Consider the following 18,463-nt stretch of genomic DNA (forward strand, 5'->3'; position numbering starts at 1 on the left):
GCACCTCCAGGGTCTTTTCTAGGAAGGCTTTGCCGGTACCTATATCTTGTAGGGTTTCTCCAATGCTCTCTAATAATTTGATGGTGTCAGGTCGTAGATTTAAGTCTTTAATCCATGTTGAGTGAATTTTTGTGTAAGGTGAAAGGTAGGGGTCTTGCTTCATGCTTCTGCACGTGGAAATCCAATTTTCCCAGCACCATTTATTGAATAGACTGTCCTTACTCCAGGGATTGGTTTTAGATCCTTGATCAAATATAAGTTGGCTGTAGATGTTTGGATTGATTACTGGTGTTTCTATTCTGTTCCACTGGTCTATCCATCTGTTTCTGTACCAGTACCATGCTGTTTTGATTACAACTGCCCTGTAGTATGTCCTGCAACCTGTGATGCCTCCGGCTTTGTTTTTGTTGTACAAGATTGCTTTAGCTATTCGAGGTCTCCTGTGTTTCCATATGAATTTCAGCAACATTTTTCTAGATCTGAGAAGAATGTCTTCAGTATTTTGATTGGTATTGCATTGAATCTGTAAATTGTTTTTAGGAGAATGGATATTTTGATGATATTGATTCTTCCAATCCACGAGCATGGAAGATTTTTCCATTTCTTGGTATCCTCTTCTATTTCTTTCTTTAAGGTTTTGTAATTTTCATCGTAGAGATCTTTAACGTCCTTGGTTAAGTTTATTCCAAGGTATTTGATTGTTTTTGTAGCTATTGTGAATGGGATTGATCTTAGAAGTTCTTCCTCAGCCATGGCATTGCCTGTGTATACAAAGGCTGTTGATTTTTGTGCATTGATTTTATATCCTGCTACTTTGCCAAACTCTTCTATGAGTTCCAATAGTCTCTTAGTAGAGTTCTTTGGGTCCCCTAAATAAAGAATCATATCATCTGCAAAGAGGGATAGTTTGAGTTCTTCCTTCCCAATTTGTATCCCTTTAATTTCTTTTTCTTGCCTAATAGCTCTGGCTAGAACCTCCAGAACTATATTGAATAGCAGTGGTGAGAGTGGGCATCCCTGTCTGGTACCAGATCTCAGTGGAAATGCTTCCAACTTTTCCCCATTCAATAGGATGTTGGCTGTGGGTTTTTCATAGATTGCTTTGATTGTATTGAGGAATGTTCCTTCCATACGCAGCTTGCTTAGAGTTTTCATCATGAAAGCGTGTTGTATTTTATCAAATGCTTTCTCTGCGTCTACTGAGATAATCATATGGTTTTCTTCTGCAGTCTGTTAATGTGGTGAGTCACATTGATTGATTTGCAAACATTGAACCATCCTTGCATGCCAGGGATAAATCCCACTTGGTCTGGGTGGATGATCTTTCTGATGTGTTGTTGAATTCTATTGGCCAGAATTTTATTGAAGATTTTTGCGTCTATGCTCATCAGGGATATTGGTCTGTAATTCTCTTTCAATGCTGCATCTTTTTCCAGCTTAGGAATTAAGGTGATGCTGGCTTCATAGAAAGAATTTGGGAGGATTCCCTCTTTTTTATTGTTCTGAATAGTTTGAGAAGAATTGGAGTTAGTTCTTCTTTAAATGTCTGGTAGAATTCAGCAGTGAATCCATCTGGTCCTGCTTTTCTTTGTTGTGAGGGCCTTTATTACTGTTTCAATTTCTGTCTCAGTTATGGGTCTGTTTAGGTTTTCGATGTCTTCCTGGTTCAATTTAGGTAGGTTGCATGTGTCCAGGAATCTATCCATTTCTGATAGATTTCCCTGTTTGCTGGCATACAGGTCCTTGTAGTAATTTCTGATGATTCTTTTTATTTCTGTAGTGTCTGTTGTTACGTTTCCTTTTTCATCTCTGATTTTATTGATTTGGGTCTTTCCTATTTCTAGTTAGTTGGGCCAATGTGGTGTCAATTTTGTTTATTTTTTCAAAAAAACAGCTCCTCATTTGGCTGATTTTTTGTAATTTTTTTTTTTGATTCAATCCTGTTGATTTCTTCTCTGATTCAAACAACACACTTAAGAGATGGGCCAAGGACCTCAATAGACATTCTTCAAAAAAGGAAATCCAAATGGCCAACAGACACATGAAAAAATGTTCAAGATCACTAGCAATCAGGGAAATGCAAATCAAAACCACAATGAGGTTTCACCTCACCCTGGTTAGAAAGGCTCACATACAGAAATCTACCAACAATAGATGCTGTAGAGGATGTGGGGAAAAAGGGACACTAACCCACTGTTGGTTGGAATGCAAACTGGTAAAGCCACTATGGAAGTCAGTTTGGAGATTCCTCAGAAACCTGAATATAACCCTACCATACAACCCAGCCACACCACTCCTTGGAATTTACCCAAAGGAAATTAAATTGGGAAACAAAAAAGCAGTCTGCACATTAATGTTTATTGCAGCTCAATTCACAATAGCTAAGACCTGGAACCAACCCAAATGCCCATTAACAGTAGACTGGGTAAAGAAATTATGGGACATGTACTCTATAGAAAACTATACAGCAGTAAAAAACAGTGAAATCCGGTCATTTGCAACAAGATGGAGGAATCTGGAAAACATTATGCTGAGTGAATTAAGCCAGTCCCAAAGGGACAAATATTATATGTTCTTCCTGATCAGCGACAACTAACTGAGCACCAAAGGGGAAACCTGTTGAAGTGAAATGGACACTATGAGAAACAGTGACTTGATCAGCTCTTGTCCTGACTGTTGATATACAATGTAATACTTTATCCATTTTAGTATTTTTTGTTGTTTTATTCTAGTACTATTGGTTGAACTCTGTAATTAACACACAATTATTGTTAGGTGTTTAAATTTTAACTGAAAAGTGATCCCTGTTAAATATAAGAGTGGGAATAAGAGAGGGAGGAGATGTACAATTTGGGACATGCTCAATTAGACTTGCCCCAAATGGTGGAGTTAGAAATGTGCCAGGGGATTCCAATACAATCCCATCAAGGTGGCATGTACCAATGCCATCTCACTAGTCCAAATGATCAATTTCTGTTCACAATTGATCACACTGATAGGTCTAAGAGTCAAAGGGATCACACAAACAAGACTAGTGTCTGCTAATACTAGCTGATAGAATTAAAAAGGAGAGAATGATCCATCATGGGAAGCGGGATACACAGCAGACTCATAGAAGGGCAGATGTCCTAAATAGCACTCTGGCCTCAGAATCAGCCCTTAAGGCATTCAGATATGGCTGAAGAGCCCATGAGAGTATTTCAGGCATGGAAAGCCAAGACACTCTGGGGAAAAAAAAAAGACCTAAATGGAAGATCTCTGCGAGTGAGATCCCAGTGCAAAGAACAGGGCCATCAAAAAAGGAGGCACCTTTCTTTGAAGGGAGGAGAGAACTTCCACTTTGACCATGACCCTGTCGGAATAAGATCGAAGTCGGTGAACTCAAAAGGCTTCCATAGCCTTGGCAACTCATGACTAGAGCCTACGGAGATTACTGATGCCATAAACAAGAGTGTCATATTGTTAAGTCAACCACAGTAGTCACTGTGTACTTACTCCTCATGTGGGATCTGTCCTTAGTGTGTTGTCCAATGTAAAGTAATGCTGTAACTAGTACTGAAACAGTAATTTATACTTTGTATTTCTGTGTGGGTGCAAACTGATGAAATCTTTACTTAATATATATAAATGGATCTTCTGTATATAAAGAGAATTGAAAATGAATCTTGGTGTGAATGGAAGGGGAGAGGGAGTGGGAGATGGGAGGGGTGCGAGTGGGAGGGAAATTATGGGCGGGGGAAGCCATTGTAATCCATAAACTGTACTTTGGAAATTTATATTTACTAAATAAAAAAATAAAAAAATCCTAATTAACAATCAATGGTCATTAATAACTGACTAATTAGCAATCTCAAAGGCACAGATCTAGTAATGATTTTACAAGTACACTTTTTGTCTAGGAGAACAAAGGCAGATGTATTTTTTTTAGGGTAGTGATGAATTTAGCCATAAATGAGTAACTGCTAGTCTTTTCCATATGTGCATAAAGGCTGACCAGGTATAGTTTTCCTAAAGAGTAAGAAAGATTGAAACATAAACACGCTTGCAAACAATCTGGGGGAACAAGTGAATGATCTGTCTATGTCACTTAGAAATGACACTTAGTTTTTCTCTAGAAAGGCTGATTCAGAAAATTTTTTTTACAAGATCAACCTACTGGCTTCTGAGACCTACTGCTTTAGGTTTATAACTGGCAGATACACCAAACCTCATACTGTCATGCAGTTTTACTGCTTACTGCATTGTCTGTCTCAAAATTTAAGAATAATCAGCATTTTACATGTTAATATATTACAACAAAAGCAAATCCTTTCTAAATAGATTAAAGCAAAAGGACAACCATTTCATAGTTAGCAACTGACACTCTGATACGTACCAAATGATTCTGATTAAATAGGATGCTCCTTGACAGAAAGGAATCTGCTTAGTGTTTATTTCACTTCAAACGAATAATCCTTATGACGTCACACTGTTAATACTTACTCCTAAATTCAACAAGCAGAACTAAAACAAGCCTTCTCATTTCTATTTTGATTCTTTTCCACCTGACCTCTATTTTTCCCTTAGTAGCAATAGTAAAAATAGCTGTTTTCTCATGCAAAGTGATTTCAAATCAGAATATTAGACAATCTAGTAGACATAAAATATGCACTTCATTTAAAAAGCACAAAAATATGGTCCCTTACATATAAATTATGTAATTACGTCTCCATCTTGGTCTCTCTCACACACACAAACATGCAATACACACCACACACTCTCTTCTCATTCATAGATCATGGTGAATTCAATTAACTAAATGTCTCAGCGGTATAATCAGGGGCAAAACAGGTTAAAAAATACCTGAGGAAATTTATGAACAGAATCTAGATCATTAATACAAATTGGTACATTATGTATGCTGAAAATTCCCATGGAAGGAGCCTTCTCCCCTGAGAGCTTATTAACATCCATAAACCTTCCACACTGTCCTTCGGAAACGTGTCTCAATGACACTTCTGCGTACCTAGTTCATCGAAGTGAGTTTCCGGGCCATCTTCGTCCGTCACTGAGCACACCAGCCTCGCTTTCAAGAAGGTGGTCCACTTATTCACCAGGCTGCGCAGCCCACCCGTGTCGTTCTGAAATCATTTGGCAAACATACTTTCAATTACTTAAACACAGACTGGGGTGCATTAAAAGTTCAACCTGGTCTTCTTTCACCTGGGGATTTTCTATACTCTAAAGACAGGAAACGTTAACCACATCTTCACTCCAATAGTTACAGAAGAATTGTTCAGATTTGTAGTATTTTATAAAGTGGCTATAGTTATCCAAGTTTTCTCTTCTGGTATGGTATCAGCTGGGAATCAATCAGTTTAATGCGTTCATGCCCTAAGTTCAACCATTCACAGTGCCAATGTTCATGAAATGCTGTGGAGGATAAAGAATTTAACTTGCCTTTTCTTGATAACTACTATCTTAAACATGACCAAAGCCCCCAGCAGTTCTATTCCCCCCTTTTACTTCTCTGCATTATCCTTTAAATTCCAATATCTCTGTTAACTATTGAACATATTCCTCTGGCCATGGAAGTAGGCATGACATTTAGTTCATTCACAGATTTTTTTTTTTTTTGACAGGCAGAGTTAGACAGTGAGAGAGACAGACAGAGAGAAAGGTCTTTCTTCTTTGGTTCACCCCTAAATGGCCGCTACGGATGGTGCACTGATCTGAAGCCAGGAGCAGGGTGCTTCCTCCTGGTCTCCAATGTGGGTGCAGGGCCCAAGCACTTGGGCCATCCTCCACTGCACTCCCGGATCACAGCAGAGAGCTGGACTGGAAGAGGAGCAACTGGGACAGAATCCAGTGCCCCAACCAGGACTAGAACCCGGGGTGCTGGTGCAGCAGGCAGAGGATTAGCCTATTGAGCCGCGGCGCCAGCGATCACAGATATTCTTTATTGATGACAACTTTTCCTTATGCATCCAGAGACATCTATCCTTTTTGTTGATTTTGATATCTTTTTCAAATGATGGAAAAAAAGATTAGCTCTGTGGTGAATGAGGTATTCTATTTAAAGAAAAACTATTCTCAGCACAGAACACTTTTACAAACTGTTTTCCACAAAGGATGCAAATACTAACGTCATCTTAAGTCCGTAAGACTCCCATATGGGAGAACATCAGGAATTTCTGTAGTTGCTATGTATACTGACTGCTTATACATTTACATGGCTCAACCTTTTGGTTACTCTTTATAATTGGGACAGTATTACTAAAACACTTAATTTTCACAAGAAAGTCCCTCGATGACTATCTTTTATCCAGATGTAGTTGTATTTTATTCAGAAGACCTTTTTTGTTTCTTTGAGTAATGTATAAATCACCTATCTGTCAATATCAAGGAATTAAATGGATATGCAAAACTAGCCAAACTCCTTATCAGCTTAAAATTACAACTAAAATGCTTCTTCAGGATTTTTACTAAAACTGGATGTGTTTATCTCACATGAGTGAGGAGAATGCATTTTGTGTTAACCATCTTTCTACCGTATTCAATTTATTTGTGATATTCAATAATAAAAGAAGATAAACTGTTATAAAAATATAGATTCCTATAGTTTAATTTGTTAGTCTGCTTTCAAAGTAGAACAGCACTCATACTTACAGGACAGATTCTTGCAATCATGGAATGAATCTGTTTTGTACTCCTGTTGTTGTCGGTTAGTTTCTCTTTGAAGAAGAAGTACACCTTAGCATCATTTGGATCGGTGCCATCAGGGATGACATGTGCGTCCACAAACATGGGTTCTAGAACAAAAGAGCAAGACTATCCTCATGATGAAGATCCATCCTCTGTTTCTCCAAGTAGACCCCAGGTACATCCATTCAAAACTTTGTAAAGAGGAGTAATTCAGCGCTCACAGGTAAAGTTTCTAAAAGCAAGATTTATAATCATCAACCCTGCCACATTTGGAATGTCAAGTACCACAAAGTAGAGCTATAAGATGAAAGTTTAAACTACGTTTTTCCATCTGCAGTACACTCTTGGAAGTGCAGGAAGTTAAAAAATTCTGTGTGCACTAATGAATTCTGGAAAAAAATGAAAAGCTTTCTACCAGTTATTTCCCATGGAATCTGATGGTTGCTTTATTGAAAAAAAAAAATGTTTGTTTTTCTAAGTGTGGTTTTTAATCTAGTGCGCATAAACTCAAATTCACTGAAGCAGAATGTGGAATTGGGAATCCAAGATCTGAAAAACACATTTTTCTTAAAATACAGCAAATGAAATGAAGGGGAAACTTTTCAAGGAAAAAATGCAGTCATTTGAAGACATACAGAGTTTCCTTATTTGAAGAACAAAACAACTTTTAGAATCCTCTATTTCCAGACGTACTGGAAGAATCATTTGAAGAAGTAAATGGACAATCAGTGCTTTCTTGTGCCTGCCTATCAGTGAGGCAAGATATTTAACTGTGGTGAGTCATGCTGAACTGTGCAATGTGAAGTGAACTGCCGAGCTGAGGGTCAGCAGGGAATGTTCTCCAGGGTGAAATGACAAGGATCTTAGTCTGTTTCTTCAACAGCAACTGATGGGAATCAGAAGGCAAAATCAAGTGAACTCTGCTGTTGTTAAGCCCACATGAACACAGGAATTGAAAAATTTAATACCAATAATCATAAAGTTATCCTACCCATGATTTCTATTAAATATTAGTCAGATTATGAAAAATATACAACAGCTTTATCGTTTTAGAATCTATATGTAAAATAAATAGGAAGAATCCATGGATATAATCTATTCATTATTTCTTTTTTTTAGGATTTATTTTTTAAGATTTATTTATTTTTTTGAGTTACACAGAGAGAGGAGAGGCAGTGAGAGAGAGAAGTCTTCCATCTGCTGTTCACTCCCCAGTTGGCTGCAATGGCTGGAGCTGCGCCAATATGAAGCCAGGAGCCAGGAGCCTCTTCTGGTTGTTCTATGTGGGTGCAGGGGCCCAAGGACTTGGACCATCTTCCACTGCTCTCCCAGGACACAGCAGAGAGCTGGATTGGAAGTGGAGTTGAACCGGAGCTTATATGGCGCTACAGGCCAGAGCATTGACCCACTGCGCCACCACAGCATGGGCCCCAAGATGATGCTTATTTATAAATGATATAAATTTAGGAAAATTTCTAGATTTTTCCATTGCTTAAAAATGCAAGCACATTCAAAGATGTAAAATTAAATCTAGTTTTAACTTGTTGCAATTGGCAAAAATGCTTGGGTACTGTAATGCATAAATAATATAATTGTTACTTTTATTTATTCTATTCCTAGGAAGGTTGTGTGACAGTTAATCAAATAAAGAACTTGAATATTGGGTGGATATTTAGCCTAGAGGTTAATATGCCAATTAGATGCCTGGGTCCTGGGCCGGCCCCACCTGCAGTGCTGGCATCCAACATGGGTGGCCCATTCGAGTCCCAGCAGCTCCACTTCCAATCCAGCTCTCTGCTATGGCCTGGGAAATCAGTAAAAGATGGCTCAAGTGCTTGGGCTCCTGCACCCACATAGGAAGACCCAGAGGAAGCTCTTGGCTCCTGGCTTCGGATTGGCACAGTTCCAGCCGTTGTGGCCAATTGGAGAGTGAACCAGTGGATGGAAGACCTCTCTCTCTGCCTCTCCTTCCCTGTGTAACTATTTCAAATAAATAAATAAACCTCTTAAAAAAAAAAAGATGACTGAGTCGCACATGGGAATATCTGTATTCCATATATGACTCCAGCTTCCTCCTAATAAAGACCCTGAGTAGCAGTGGTCATGGCCCAAGTACTGAGTTCTTGCCATCCACATGGGAGATTTGGACTGAGTTTTTGGCTTCCAGCTTCAGTCCTGGCCACTGTGGGCAGTTGGGGAGTGAATCAGGAGATGGGAGCTCTCTCTAATAAATAGTTTTAAAAATTGGAATATGAAATATGAGGCATTTCATTTATTTATATTAAATATTTTAAATTATAGAGCACAGAGTTATCATTACTCATGTCATGGCCAGATATTAAGTTTTTACTGTGCTTTCCTTCTGTCATTCTGGAATTAAACATTAAAGTAGGATACTACAAAGAATGTATAAAATGTTTTCTTACCACTTAGCCACTTGGAATTGTGCTGATCAGTTCTGACAGCATTTCTCTTGGTTAAACTTCGAAAAATGGCAGCATCCGTACCCATGAAATCTATGTACATCCCAGAGAAAAGCTCCTCGTCTATGACAAAGAAAATATCAACAGAAATTTTAAGATTTTTAAAGGTATTTTAATATTCAGGGAGAATGTATTTATTATTAGATCATGACACATAGTACAGAGTGTTTGGAATTGTTAATTAGTTTGTAATTACTTTGCATTGCCCACCAACCAACTACTGGATAACTTTTTTCTGGTCTCATTATCTCTGATTACACACACACACACACAAAGGTACTTCCAAAAGCTTGTGGGAAATGGAATTAAGTGATGCTTGTTTTGATGCAAAAAAAAGTCTGAAATCCATGCATAAGAGGAAGTCTTTAAAAAGTTCATGAAAATACACATTATGAATTTAGAAATGGATTAAGAAATATTTTTGCAAATTGTAAGCTTACCTTTCTATTTCATTTTTCTATAAGAATTCTGAAGTACTCTTATGCAGGAGTATAACTTTAAATGTTTCAGTAAGCTTTTTAAAAAAGATTCTTTTTTTTTTTTTTTTTTTTTTTTTGACAGGCAAGAGTTAGACAATGAGAGAGACAGAGAGAAAGGTCTTCCTTCCATTGGTTCACCCCCCAAATGGCCGCTGCGGCCAGCGCACTGCGCCGATCCTAAGCCAGGAGCCAGGTGCTTCCTCCTGGTCTCCCATGCAGGTGCAGGGCCCAAGGACTTGGGCCATCCTCCACTGCACTCCCGGGCCACAGCAGAGAGCTGGACTGGAAGAAGAGCAACCAGGACAGAATCCGGCGCCCCGACCGGGACTAGAACTCGGTGTGCCGGCACCGCAGACGGAGGATTAGCCTAGTGAGCCACAGCGCTGGCTAAAAAGATTCATTTTTAACTATCTTTATATACAGAAGATCAACTTAGTATATATTAAGTAAAGATTTCAACAGTTTGCACCTACATAGATACACAAAGTATAAAATACTGTTTGAATACTAGTTTTACAAATGAATCTTAATGAGGGGTGGGATGGGAGAGGAAGTGGGAGATTGGATAGTTGCTGGTGGGAGGGAGGTTATGGGGGGGGAACCACTATAATCCAAAAGTTGTAATTTTGAAATTTATATTTATTAAATAAAAGTTTAAAAAAAATGTATCCTTAAAAATGGCGGAGAGTTTCAAGTGTTACAGCACATAAAAATATAATAAATATGTGAGTTAATGCATAAAAAAGATTTATTTATTTATTTGAATGAGAATGACAGAGAGGGAGAGGCAGAGACAGAGAAAGATCTTCAACCTGCTGGTTCACTCTCCAAATGACTGCAATGGCTGGGCTTAGGCTGGGCTGAAGCCGGAAGCCTGAAACTTCATCCCATTTTCACATATGGGTTGGAGTGGCACATGCAGTTGGCCATCTTCAGCTGCTTTCCTAGAAGCATTGGGAGAGCTCTAGACTTGAACTGGCACTCACATGGAATGCCAGGGTCATAGGCTGAGGCTTAACCTGTGTTGCCACAGTGCCAGCCCCAATGATTGATAGTATTTTGTCAATTTTAATGTGGCCTACATTCATGAAATAACAATAAAAAAAACTGTGAGGCTGCTGTGGTGACGAAGTGGGTGAAGCTGCCTCCTGCAGCGCTGGCATCCTATATGGGCACCCGTTTGAGTCCTGGCTGCTCCACTTCCAATCCAGCTCTCTACTAATGGCTTGGGAAAACAGTGGAAGATAGTCCAAGTGCTTGAGTCCCTGTGCCCATGTGGGAGAATCAGAATAAACTGCTGGCTCCTGGCTTCAGATTGGCCCAACTCAGGCTGTTATGGGCATTTGGGGAGTAAACAAGAAGATGGAAGACCTCTCTTTGTCTCTGACTGCCTGTCTCTCTCTCTCCTCCCTCCCTCCCTCCCTCCCTCCCTCCCTCTCTCTCTCTCTCTCTCTCTCTCTCTGTAACTCTCCCTTTCAAAGAAATAAGTAAACCTTTAAAAAAAAACCTGCTATGTTCAATCAGTTCGGTAACATCACAGAATTTTTAAGATGTGATTAGAACTTTGTGATCACAGTTTAATTCTCATATTTGACATATGAGAAGACTAAGAATCAGGTTGTTAAAGGACTTAGCCTTGATTCCCAGCTTTTTAGTGACTTTTAAAATTTGAAACCAATTTTCTGTTTCTTATAGTGTTTATGAAAAGAAAATTATTAAGCTCTTTTATTATCTTGTACGTACTGCTATTTCTGATACACATTATATAAAATGCATTTATCATAATTAAGTACTGATAAAAGAATTTTAGTTGCACACAGAGTGCAGTTCACTGGGTGTTTGATTTGTATGTGAGAAGAAAATATATTAAAAATTAAAATGAGTTATCATTATTAGCAGCTGAATCAGATATTTCAACTTGCATACCAGAGTCTTCAAAAGTTTATCATATTATGAAAAAGTACACATGGATTTCAAATTTTTTTACCCAAATAAACTTATTTTTTTCTTTTCATTTGCCATGAATTGTTAAATAACCCATGTATATATAACATTAGACAGTGAGTTTTGAAGATCCCTATGACTTTCCAACCTAGTTAAAGAGCAGTAAGTGTTGAACTGGTAAAAGGCAACACGATGTGTCCCTTGAGCATAAAACAGTGGCTAGATATCTACTTAGAAAGAAGAAAATTTATTAGCTCTAGCCTACTGAAGTGCCATGCAGCTGTGTTCTTTGACTGATGTTCCCGGATTACTCTCCTGGCTCCCTTCAGACTGTGGTCACTTGGCAGGGCGGGGACATTCTGAAGCATGCTAAGCTCTCTGTGTAGTAATAAGGAATACAAGTTGGCCCAGGATAGAATGAAGAATGGCATGCTTCTAATATGTGCTCACCAGGTTATGAACTGGACCCCCCACGAGTTAGAGAGCTGGAGAGGCAGCCTTGTGTCGCCCAGCTCCCCTGCCTAGTCGGGGTCCGGAGCCCATGAAAATAGATGACGGGGAGAGAACAAAAATGTGCAGGAAGGCATCTTTGAGAGGCCTGGCTTCTCTAGAATTCTGTCAACATTTTTGAATTACATAGACACGGAGATTTTGCTGCTGCACTGTGATAACTTTGCAATTATTTATTTCACGTTTGTTATACTGAAGAACCATAAAACTATATACATTATACATTCCTATTGTACAACAGATTGATTAGCATAGCTATCAATGATCACATCTGTTTCCAAGACAGAAGAGAAAAAAGATACTGAGAGCTTGGTGAGTGGCAGACAGGGATAACTCTCTGCCTACCACATATGTATGCTGTACACATTACACAATTGAATGTCACCTTCTGAGGTATGTGGCGAGAATTACACAAGCCTTCATGGGTGTCTTTTACTCTGTTAACTACTGAGTTTAAGTGAAAGAAGTTCTACTTTATTTTCCATCAGTGGAAAATAATTAATGTCACTTGGAAGAAGAATTTTATTTGAGAAGATGGATATTTTTGTCAGGGTTTTATGGAAAGACAAACTTGCCCCTTTCAACTTTAATTCAAACATATTGCCTTTGCCAATTTTACTTCCCATGACCAGAAAAGCTTCATGAGGTTTATGATAGGTTCTTTAAAAGATGACATATGACTTTGGTGTCTTACAATAATAGCTAATTTTAGAAAAGAATGCAGAATTGCACATTGGACAGCACAAGTACATTATGAAATTTAGAATTCTTTTAATTCCTAATGTTCTTGGCATTAAATAGCTGTAAATATTTTAACCAATCTGTGTTATTTAATATATTCCAATGGAAGTGATAAAGCACTATGATATGACAAAGTGAGTTGATCAGAGGAATTTTTGAAGATAGCAAAATAATAGATGGTAAAGATAGTAAAATAGCAAACACAAGCTTATAATAAATATAATCATAGACTCTAATTTTTTGCAGCTTTTAAATCGAGCAAATTACTTTAGGACTTTGTTTGACATACAAATTGTAAATGTTAATCCAAATAACAAAACACAGTATAGGAATATGAGCAAAGGAATTCAAGTCTCCAGTCTTTGAAAAAATCAAGAAAGTCAATTTCTAATTCCCATTTTGTAAACAAATCTAATTCTCTAAGGCCACACAAATTAAACAAATTATGACAGTTTAGTTAGAAAACATTTTATGACTTGTTCTAACCCTTTTTATTTCAGACAATATCCAGTAAGATAAAACCCCAGTACAGCTATGTTAAGAGATATCTGAAGTTTATTTCTATAGCATTTAACTGCAATAAATGAAGACTATATAAATGTAATGACTTTCCAAAACACTGCTTCTATTCAATAATAGTCAAAAATATTCAAAAATAATGATATTCAAAAATCAGACAAAATTGGATGGCTTGCGTTTCCCAGGCTTTCTCTACTTTGTATCCTAACGGTATTCTTTTGAAGTAATGACTGGATCACCTCCAAACTCATATTTACTTAGTACTAGGTGAACCTGTCTTAACTTACTTTCCAGACATGAGAAAGATGAGTTGCCTATTTAAATGAACTGAGCAAGTATTCTATGCACAGTAATTATTTCTCCTCTTTTCTGTTTTCTACGGATGAAATTTAACTATTGGCCACACATAGAGAATGGAAAAAGCATCTAGTACACGTTTGACATGATGAAATCCAAGGTTTGTCTCCAGAGGAAACCACAGTAACAGAATTTTTTCAAAAGTACCTTAATTAATCAAAAGAGAGCATCTTCCAAGTGAGGCACAGAAAGGCAACCAATGATAGAGGTTCAAAAATAATTCTTTTACTGAATGTATTAGCAAGCAGTTGGACCTGTTGCTTAACTAGTATTGTATGGAAAGTGTGAAAAATGCAAAAGGAGCTTTATTATTGCCTCCTTGTAGTATAGTAACTTGTAGACACTCCACAGAGAAAGCACTTAGCAAACACATGCACTTTGAATTGTATAAATGATTACTAAAACATGAAGAATAGTGAGTGTACTTAGAAGACAAACAGCTACTTATAGCACTGAAAATCACTTTATATATTTAGTGATACATACATTTTTTGGAAATAGTTGATACGCTCTGGGAATGGCAGAATGGACATGTTAGCTGAAAATATATCCGCATATAACTTAATCAGGAATTCTTGAAAGTGAGAAATTAAGTTCCCTATTTCTTAGCTCCTCAAATTCTTCCAATTATTGTATCCATGTAGTACCAGCCATGCAATCCCTTAAATGGCCACATCACATTGTATTCATTTTCTTTGCTATTTTCCATTCCCTCCTCCTTTTATGTGCTACTTACTGATCATAACAGAGACCGTGTTCACATTGGGGTTGAAAGAGCAGCGGCCTTTTCCAGATTCACACTTGGAGTCAATCATGAAAACTTGGTCCTTTATTGTAGACACAATTAAAAATATGGTTAACGATGACACACGTAAACAACCATTCTTTAGTGAAATAAAGCATCCTCAAAAATAGTATGCATTTGGCTGCTTACAAATTCCCAATTTGCTATATTAAGACATGTGTCCCATAAAAAGAATCACTTGTAAATTATAAGCGAACCTCACTAGTCCCAGCTCTCATCCTATTATATTCCCCATACAGGTGACCCAAGAATGAGTTCTCTCCAAATCAACATCAACAAAAATCACTCAAAATAAAGTACAATTATAAATCTGAACTAGATGTGTTGAACATTGGCCAAAAGAATAAAAGTGTTTACAGAAGAACAATGTCTATAAGGACTATATTCACAGAATAATCAAGACAGTTTATAAAAATTTTTGTAACTGCTTAATTCTGTTATATAATGCATTATACAAGATTCAACAAAGCAATCCATAATTTGGATTAAAATGTGTCATTTACTCATTTAACAAAAATTTATTGAGCATCTATCATATGTCAAATTATGACTTGACAGTAAAGAAAATACACATTTTTATCCTCAAATAATTTATAATCTAATGAGGAAGGGAGAAAATATATAGAGTAAGTTGAGTATAGAGTATAATACATGATGTTTGGTCCTTACAGAGACTTTAAACAAAAAAAGGGGGAGAGAGAAGGCCAAAGATTAAGGGAACTGAGTTTAATGTGAAATATGGGAATCAGCATATTCTAACCAAGAGGGGATATCCTCTGGGTGTAAGTATTTATCTTTTTCTTACAGAAAATTACTAAAAGATGCTTCTAAAATTCAAAGGAAGTAAAGACTTTTCTTCAGGTTGCATTAAATAATAGAAGGTCTAAATTGTCAAGGGAAGGTTTTAGAATTATCTGGAAAGAGATGTGGACACATTAATATTTTTCAGTGTAAAACAAAGGAATCATAAGTCTAAGGAAGTTTCATCTCATCTTGAGAGTTGGTGTATTGGGAATGGAATGTTTCAAAACACACACTGAGTCCTGGAGAACAGGTGAGTTTTCTATTGCCATAGTCCAGGAGTCAGGTAATAACAACTTGGCCTGCCAGCATCTCGGTGGTCATGGTGAGAACAATAGATATGTGAGAGATTTGGTTGTGAAAATCAACAGAGCCTGTCACGTGACTAGAAATTGGTTGCAGTTCAGGAAGATGAAGGTAACAAAGGTGATTCTGAAGTTCTGACTGCTTGGAGAAACTGAAACTAAAACTAGCTCAACGTTTGTTATACAAGTACTGAGTCTGAGGTACTGCAGGCCATTTCTGAGACACTAGGGAATTATAGGCTTAAAAATAATGCCAGTCCTCTAGCCAGAGAAAGTTCTACAGCACACGATCCTCCTCAGCAAATTCTCTGTATAGACAAGGAAACTAAGGCTTGGCCAGGACCATGTAGCTGAAGGGTGGCAAAAACACAATTCAAATTCTATCCCCTAATCCCTACCCATGGGTGCTTTCCAAAAGGTCTTCATTTGTGAGGTGACTATACTAACTAAATAATTACAAACATGAGGAAAAACAATAAAAAGATCAGTAAGCCCAGTAGTGATGTAAAAGCCAGTTAGGGATTTGACTATACGTGACTGCATGATGAGATGGTTATGTACCATCTGTTCTCTTTCTCCAGTGCACAGAACCCTCATATTTCCCAGTGACTGACCTCCAGCATAGCTGTGATCCACCTTAACAATCACTCATTCAAGTATCCTGAAATAATTCTTTACACTCCTCTCCTAAGAACCCTTCTATACTCTTCTACAGTTCATCAGCCTCTTCTGTTCTTGACTTTATTAACAATTTGAGATCACAAGTTTTAATTTCAGTAATTTTTGCCAAAAATTAACCCTTAACTCATGTTTTCAATTCTGCAAATACTTTCACATAATATTTATTCCAATGTTGCCACAAGTGGCATATTTATTGCTTAAGTCTTTATAGGTATCTCATAAATGAGCCTTGAATCTGTGAATTTTTACTGCATCCACACTCTGGAAGGACATATCTACCTATGTTCTCTAAGCTGGCCTCCAAAATACTAAGCATTTTTTCAGCAAGTAACCCTAAAAGGTCAATTCAAGATACTATAAAGTTGTGCTCACCAACTGAAAATAGACCCTCTATGCTTCTCAGAACCATCTCAAATATGTTTTTTGTCAACTAGTTCTGCTGTCAACTATTTTAAGCCATGGCATGGGTCTTTGGCTAGGCAATTAAGACACCACTTGGAATGCCTACATTCCATATCAGAGTGCCTAGGTTTGAATCCTGGTTGTGTTGTTGTTTCCAGCTTCCTATCAATGTTTCCCCTGTAAGATAGCAAGTGATGCTCAGGTATAGGGTTCCTGCCATCTGAGTGGGTGGCCTGCATTGGATACACGGCTTCCAGCTTCAGTGTGGCCCTGCCCTGCCAATGTGGGCATTTGAGGAGTGGTCAGATAGATAAGATATTGCTCTCTCTTTGTGTGTGCATTGCAAATAAGTGGTTAAATAAATGTCTAAATATTTTAAACAATTTTTAAGGCTTTGTCACTACAGTCAAATCTCATTTTGTCTTATCTCCTAACATTCTCTCACCTCATTTTATTGCCAATTACATTATAGAAAAACAAAGCCCTCTGCTGACACATCTTCAACTTCTCCCCATCAAATATATAAATAACATACATAGGGAAATACATACAATAATACATATAGTCATACATAAGAAGAAATATTTCCATTACTTTGAGGCCAATTATTCAACCAATAGTTTGGGTTTCATCCTGTCCAGACTCCTTCAGCACCATACACTCTTCTTTTGTTATCTCTTTGCCTTCTCTGTTCTTTTGACTTACACTTTCATCTTATTCACAGGATCATTTACACCATTAAATTGCCCCTTCTGCTTCCACAAACCACTACCCTTGGGAACCATATTTCTCAAAGTATTATATAAATACTCATCACTAATTTATGACTCTTCATTCTATCGCCAACCCACTTTTACTGGGCATTCAACCTCAATTGTTCTACTGAAACACTTTTTAATTAGACCTTTAATGAAAATCAAAGTGCACAATTCAGTGTTTATTTTTTAGACTTCATCTTACTTGGATTCTCACTGACATTCAGAAGTTGGTAACCACTTCCATATTTCTAAAAGGACTGATTTTATTGCAAGAAACAGCACTTCTTATTTACTTTCATCCCTATTTATTTCTCTGACTCTTTTCTGTCTTATTTGCAAGTCTCTTTTCTTCCATCTGGTCCATACAGTTAGGAGATCCTCAAATCTTTGTCTTAGTCTCTCTATTCTCTGCGCGATTAAACTCATGCTTTTAGGGGGCTCCTGTTACTCTTATTAAACAGTAAATCATAATACCAGGCTTATATTCAACTGCATACTTGATTTGAAATGGATTCTACAATGGTGTCTCAGACTCAGTAGACCAAATGCAGGCTTGATCCCAAACATGTACTTTTCATCTCACTTTAGGACAATTATATAAGTGAAGAAGCTAAAATTAACAAACTGTCAATAGTGTGGGAAATTAGAAAAGAAAACATAACAAAGTGTTCAGTGGTCAAAGATGTCAATAGTGGTATTGAAAAACAGAGAGCATGACCAATAGAGTTTAATGGTAGAGATGGACCTAAGACAAAGCATACTGATTGAGGTATTCAAGTTGTTTAGTAAGGAAATTTGACCATTACATTGACACTCTTAGTTATATGTGGGAGTGAAAGATTAGGAAGATTTAATAAAGACATGGAGAACAGTAGCACAAAAGCTGGAAACACAGAGCTACTAGTAAGGGTAGCTTCATAATGAAGAAAGAGTTGAAAAAGAGTCATAAAACCAAGACAGTGATTTTTAAAGAAATGAAATAATTCTGTTTATA

The 18,463-nt window shown here is 37.4% G+C and overlaps 1 protein-coding gene across 5 annotated transcripts in view; it reads right to left on the reverse strand.

Moving 5' to 3' along the window:
• Positions 1 to 18,463, reverse strand: part of SEMA3C (semaphorin 3C) — a 185,313-nt gene that overhangs the window by 64,399 nt on the left and 102,451 nt on the right. For all 5 annotated transcript variants that reach the window (XM_017342732.4, XM_089328514.1, XM_008258295.5 and 2 more), the window contains exons 6-9: positions 14,454 to 14,544; positions 9,111 to 9,230; positions 6,649 to 6,791; positions 5,006 to 5,120 (exon numbers count right to left, since the gene is read on the reverse strand). In XM_017342732.4, coding sequence (XP_017198221.1) covers positions 5,006 to 5,120; positions 6,649 to 6,791; positions 9,111 to 9,230; positions 14,454 to 14,544 — 469 coding nt within the window. The remainder of the gene's footprint in view (positions 1 to 5,005; positions 5,121 to 6,648; positions 6,792 to 9,110; positions 9,231 to 14,453; positions 14,545 to 18,463) is intronic.

This window comes from Oryctolagus cuniculus, chromosome 3 (assembly GCF_051225735.1).
Source record: "Oryctolagus cuniculus isolate XC-2025 breed Fujian yellow rabbit chromosome 3, ASM5122573v1, whole genome shotgun sequence".
Taxonomy (NCBI): Eukaryota; Metazoa; Chordata; class Mammalia; order Lagomorpha; family Leporidae; genus Oryctolagus; species Oryctolagus cuniculus.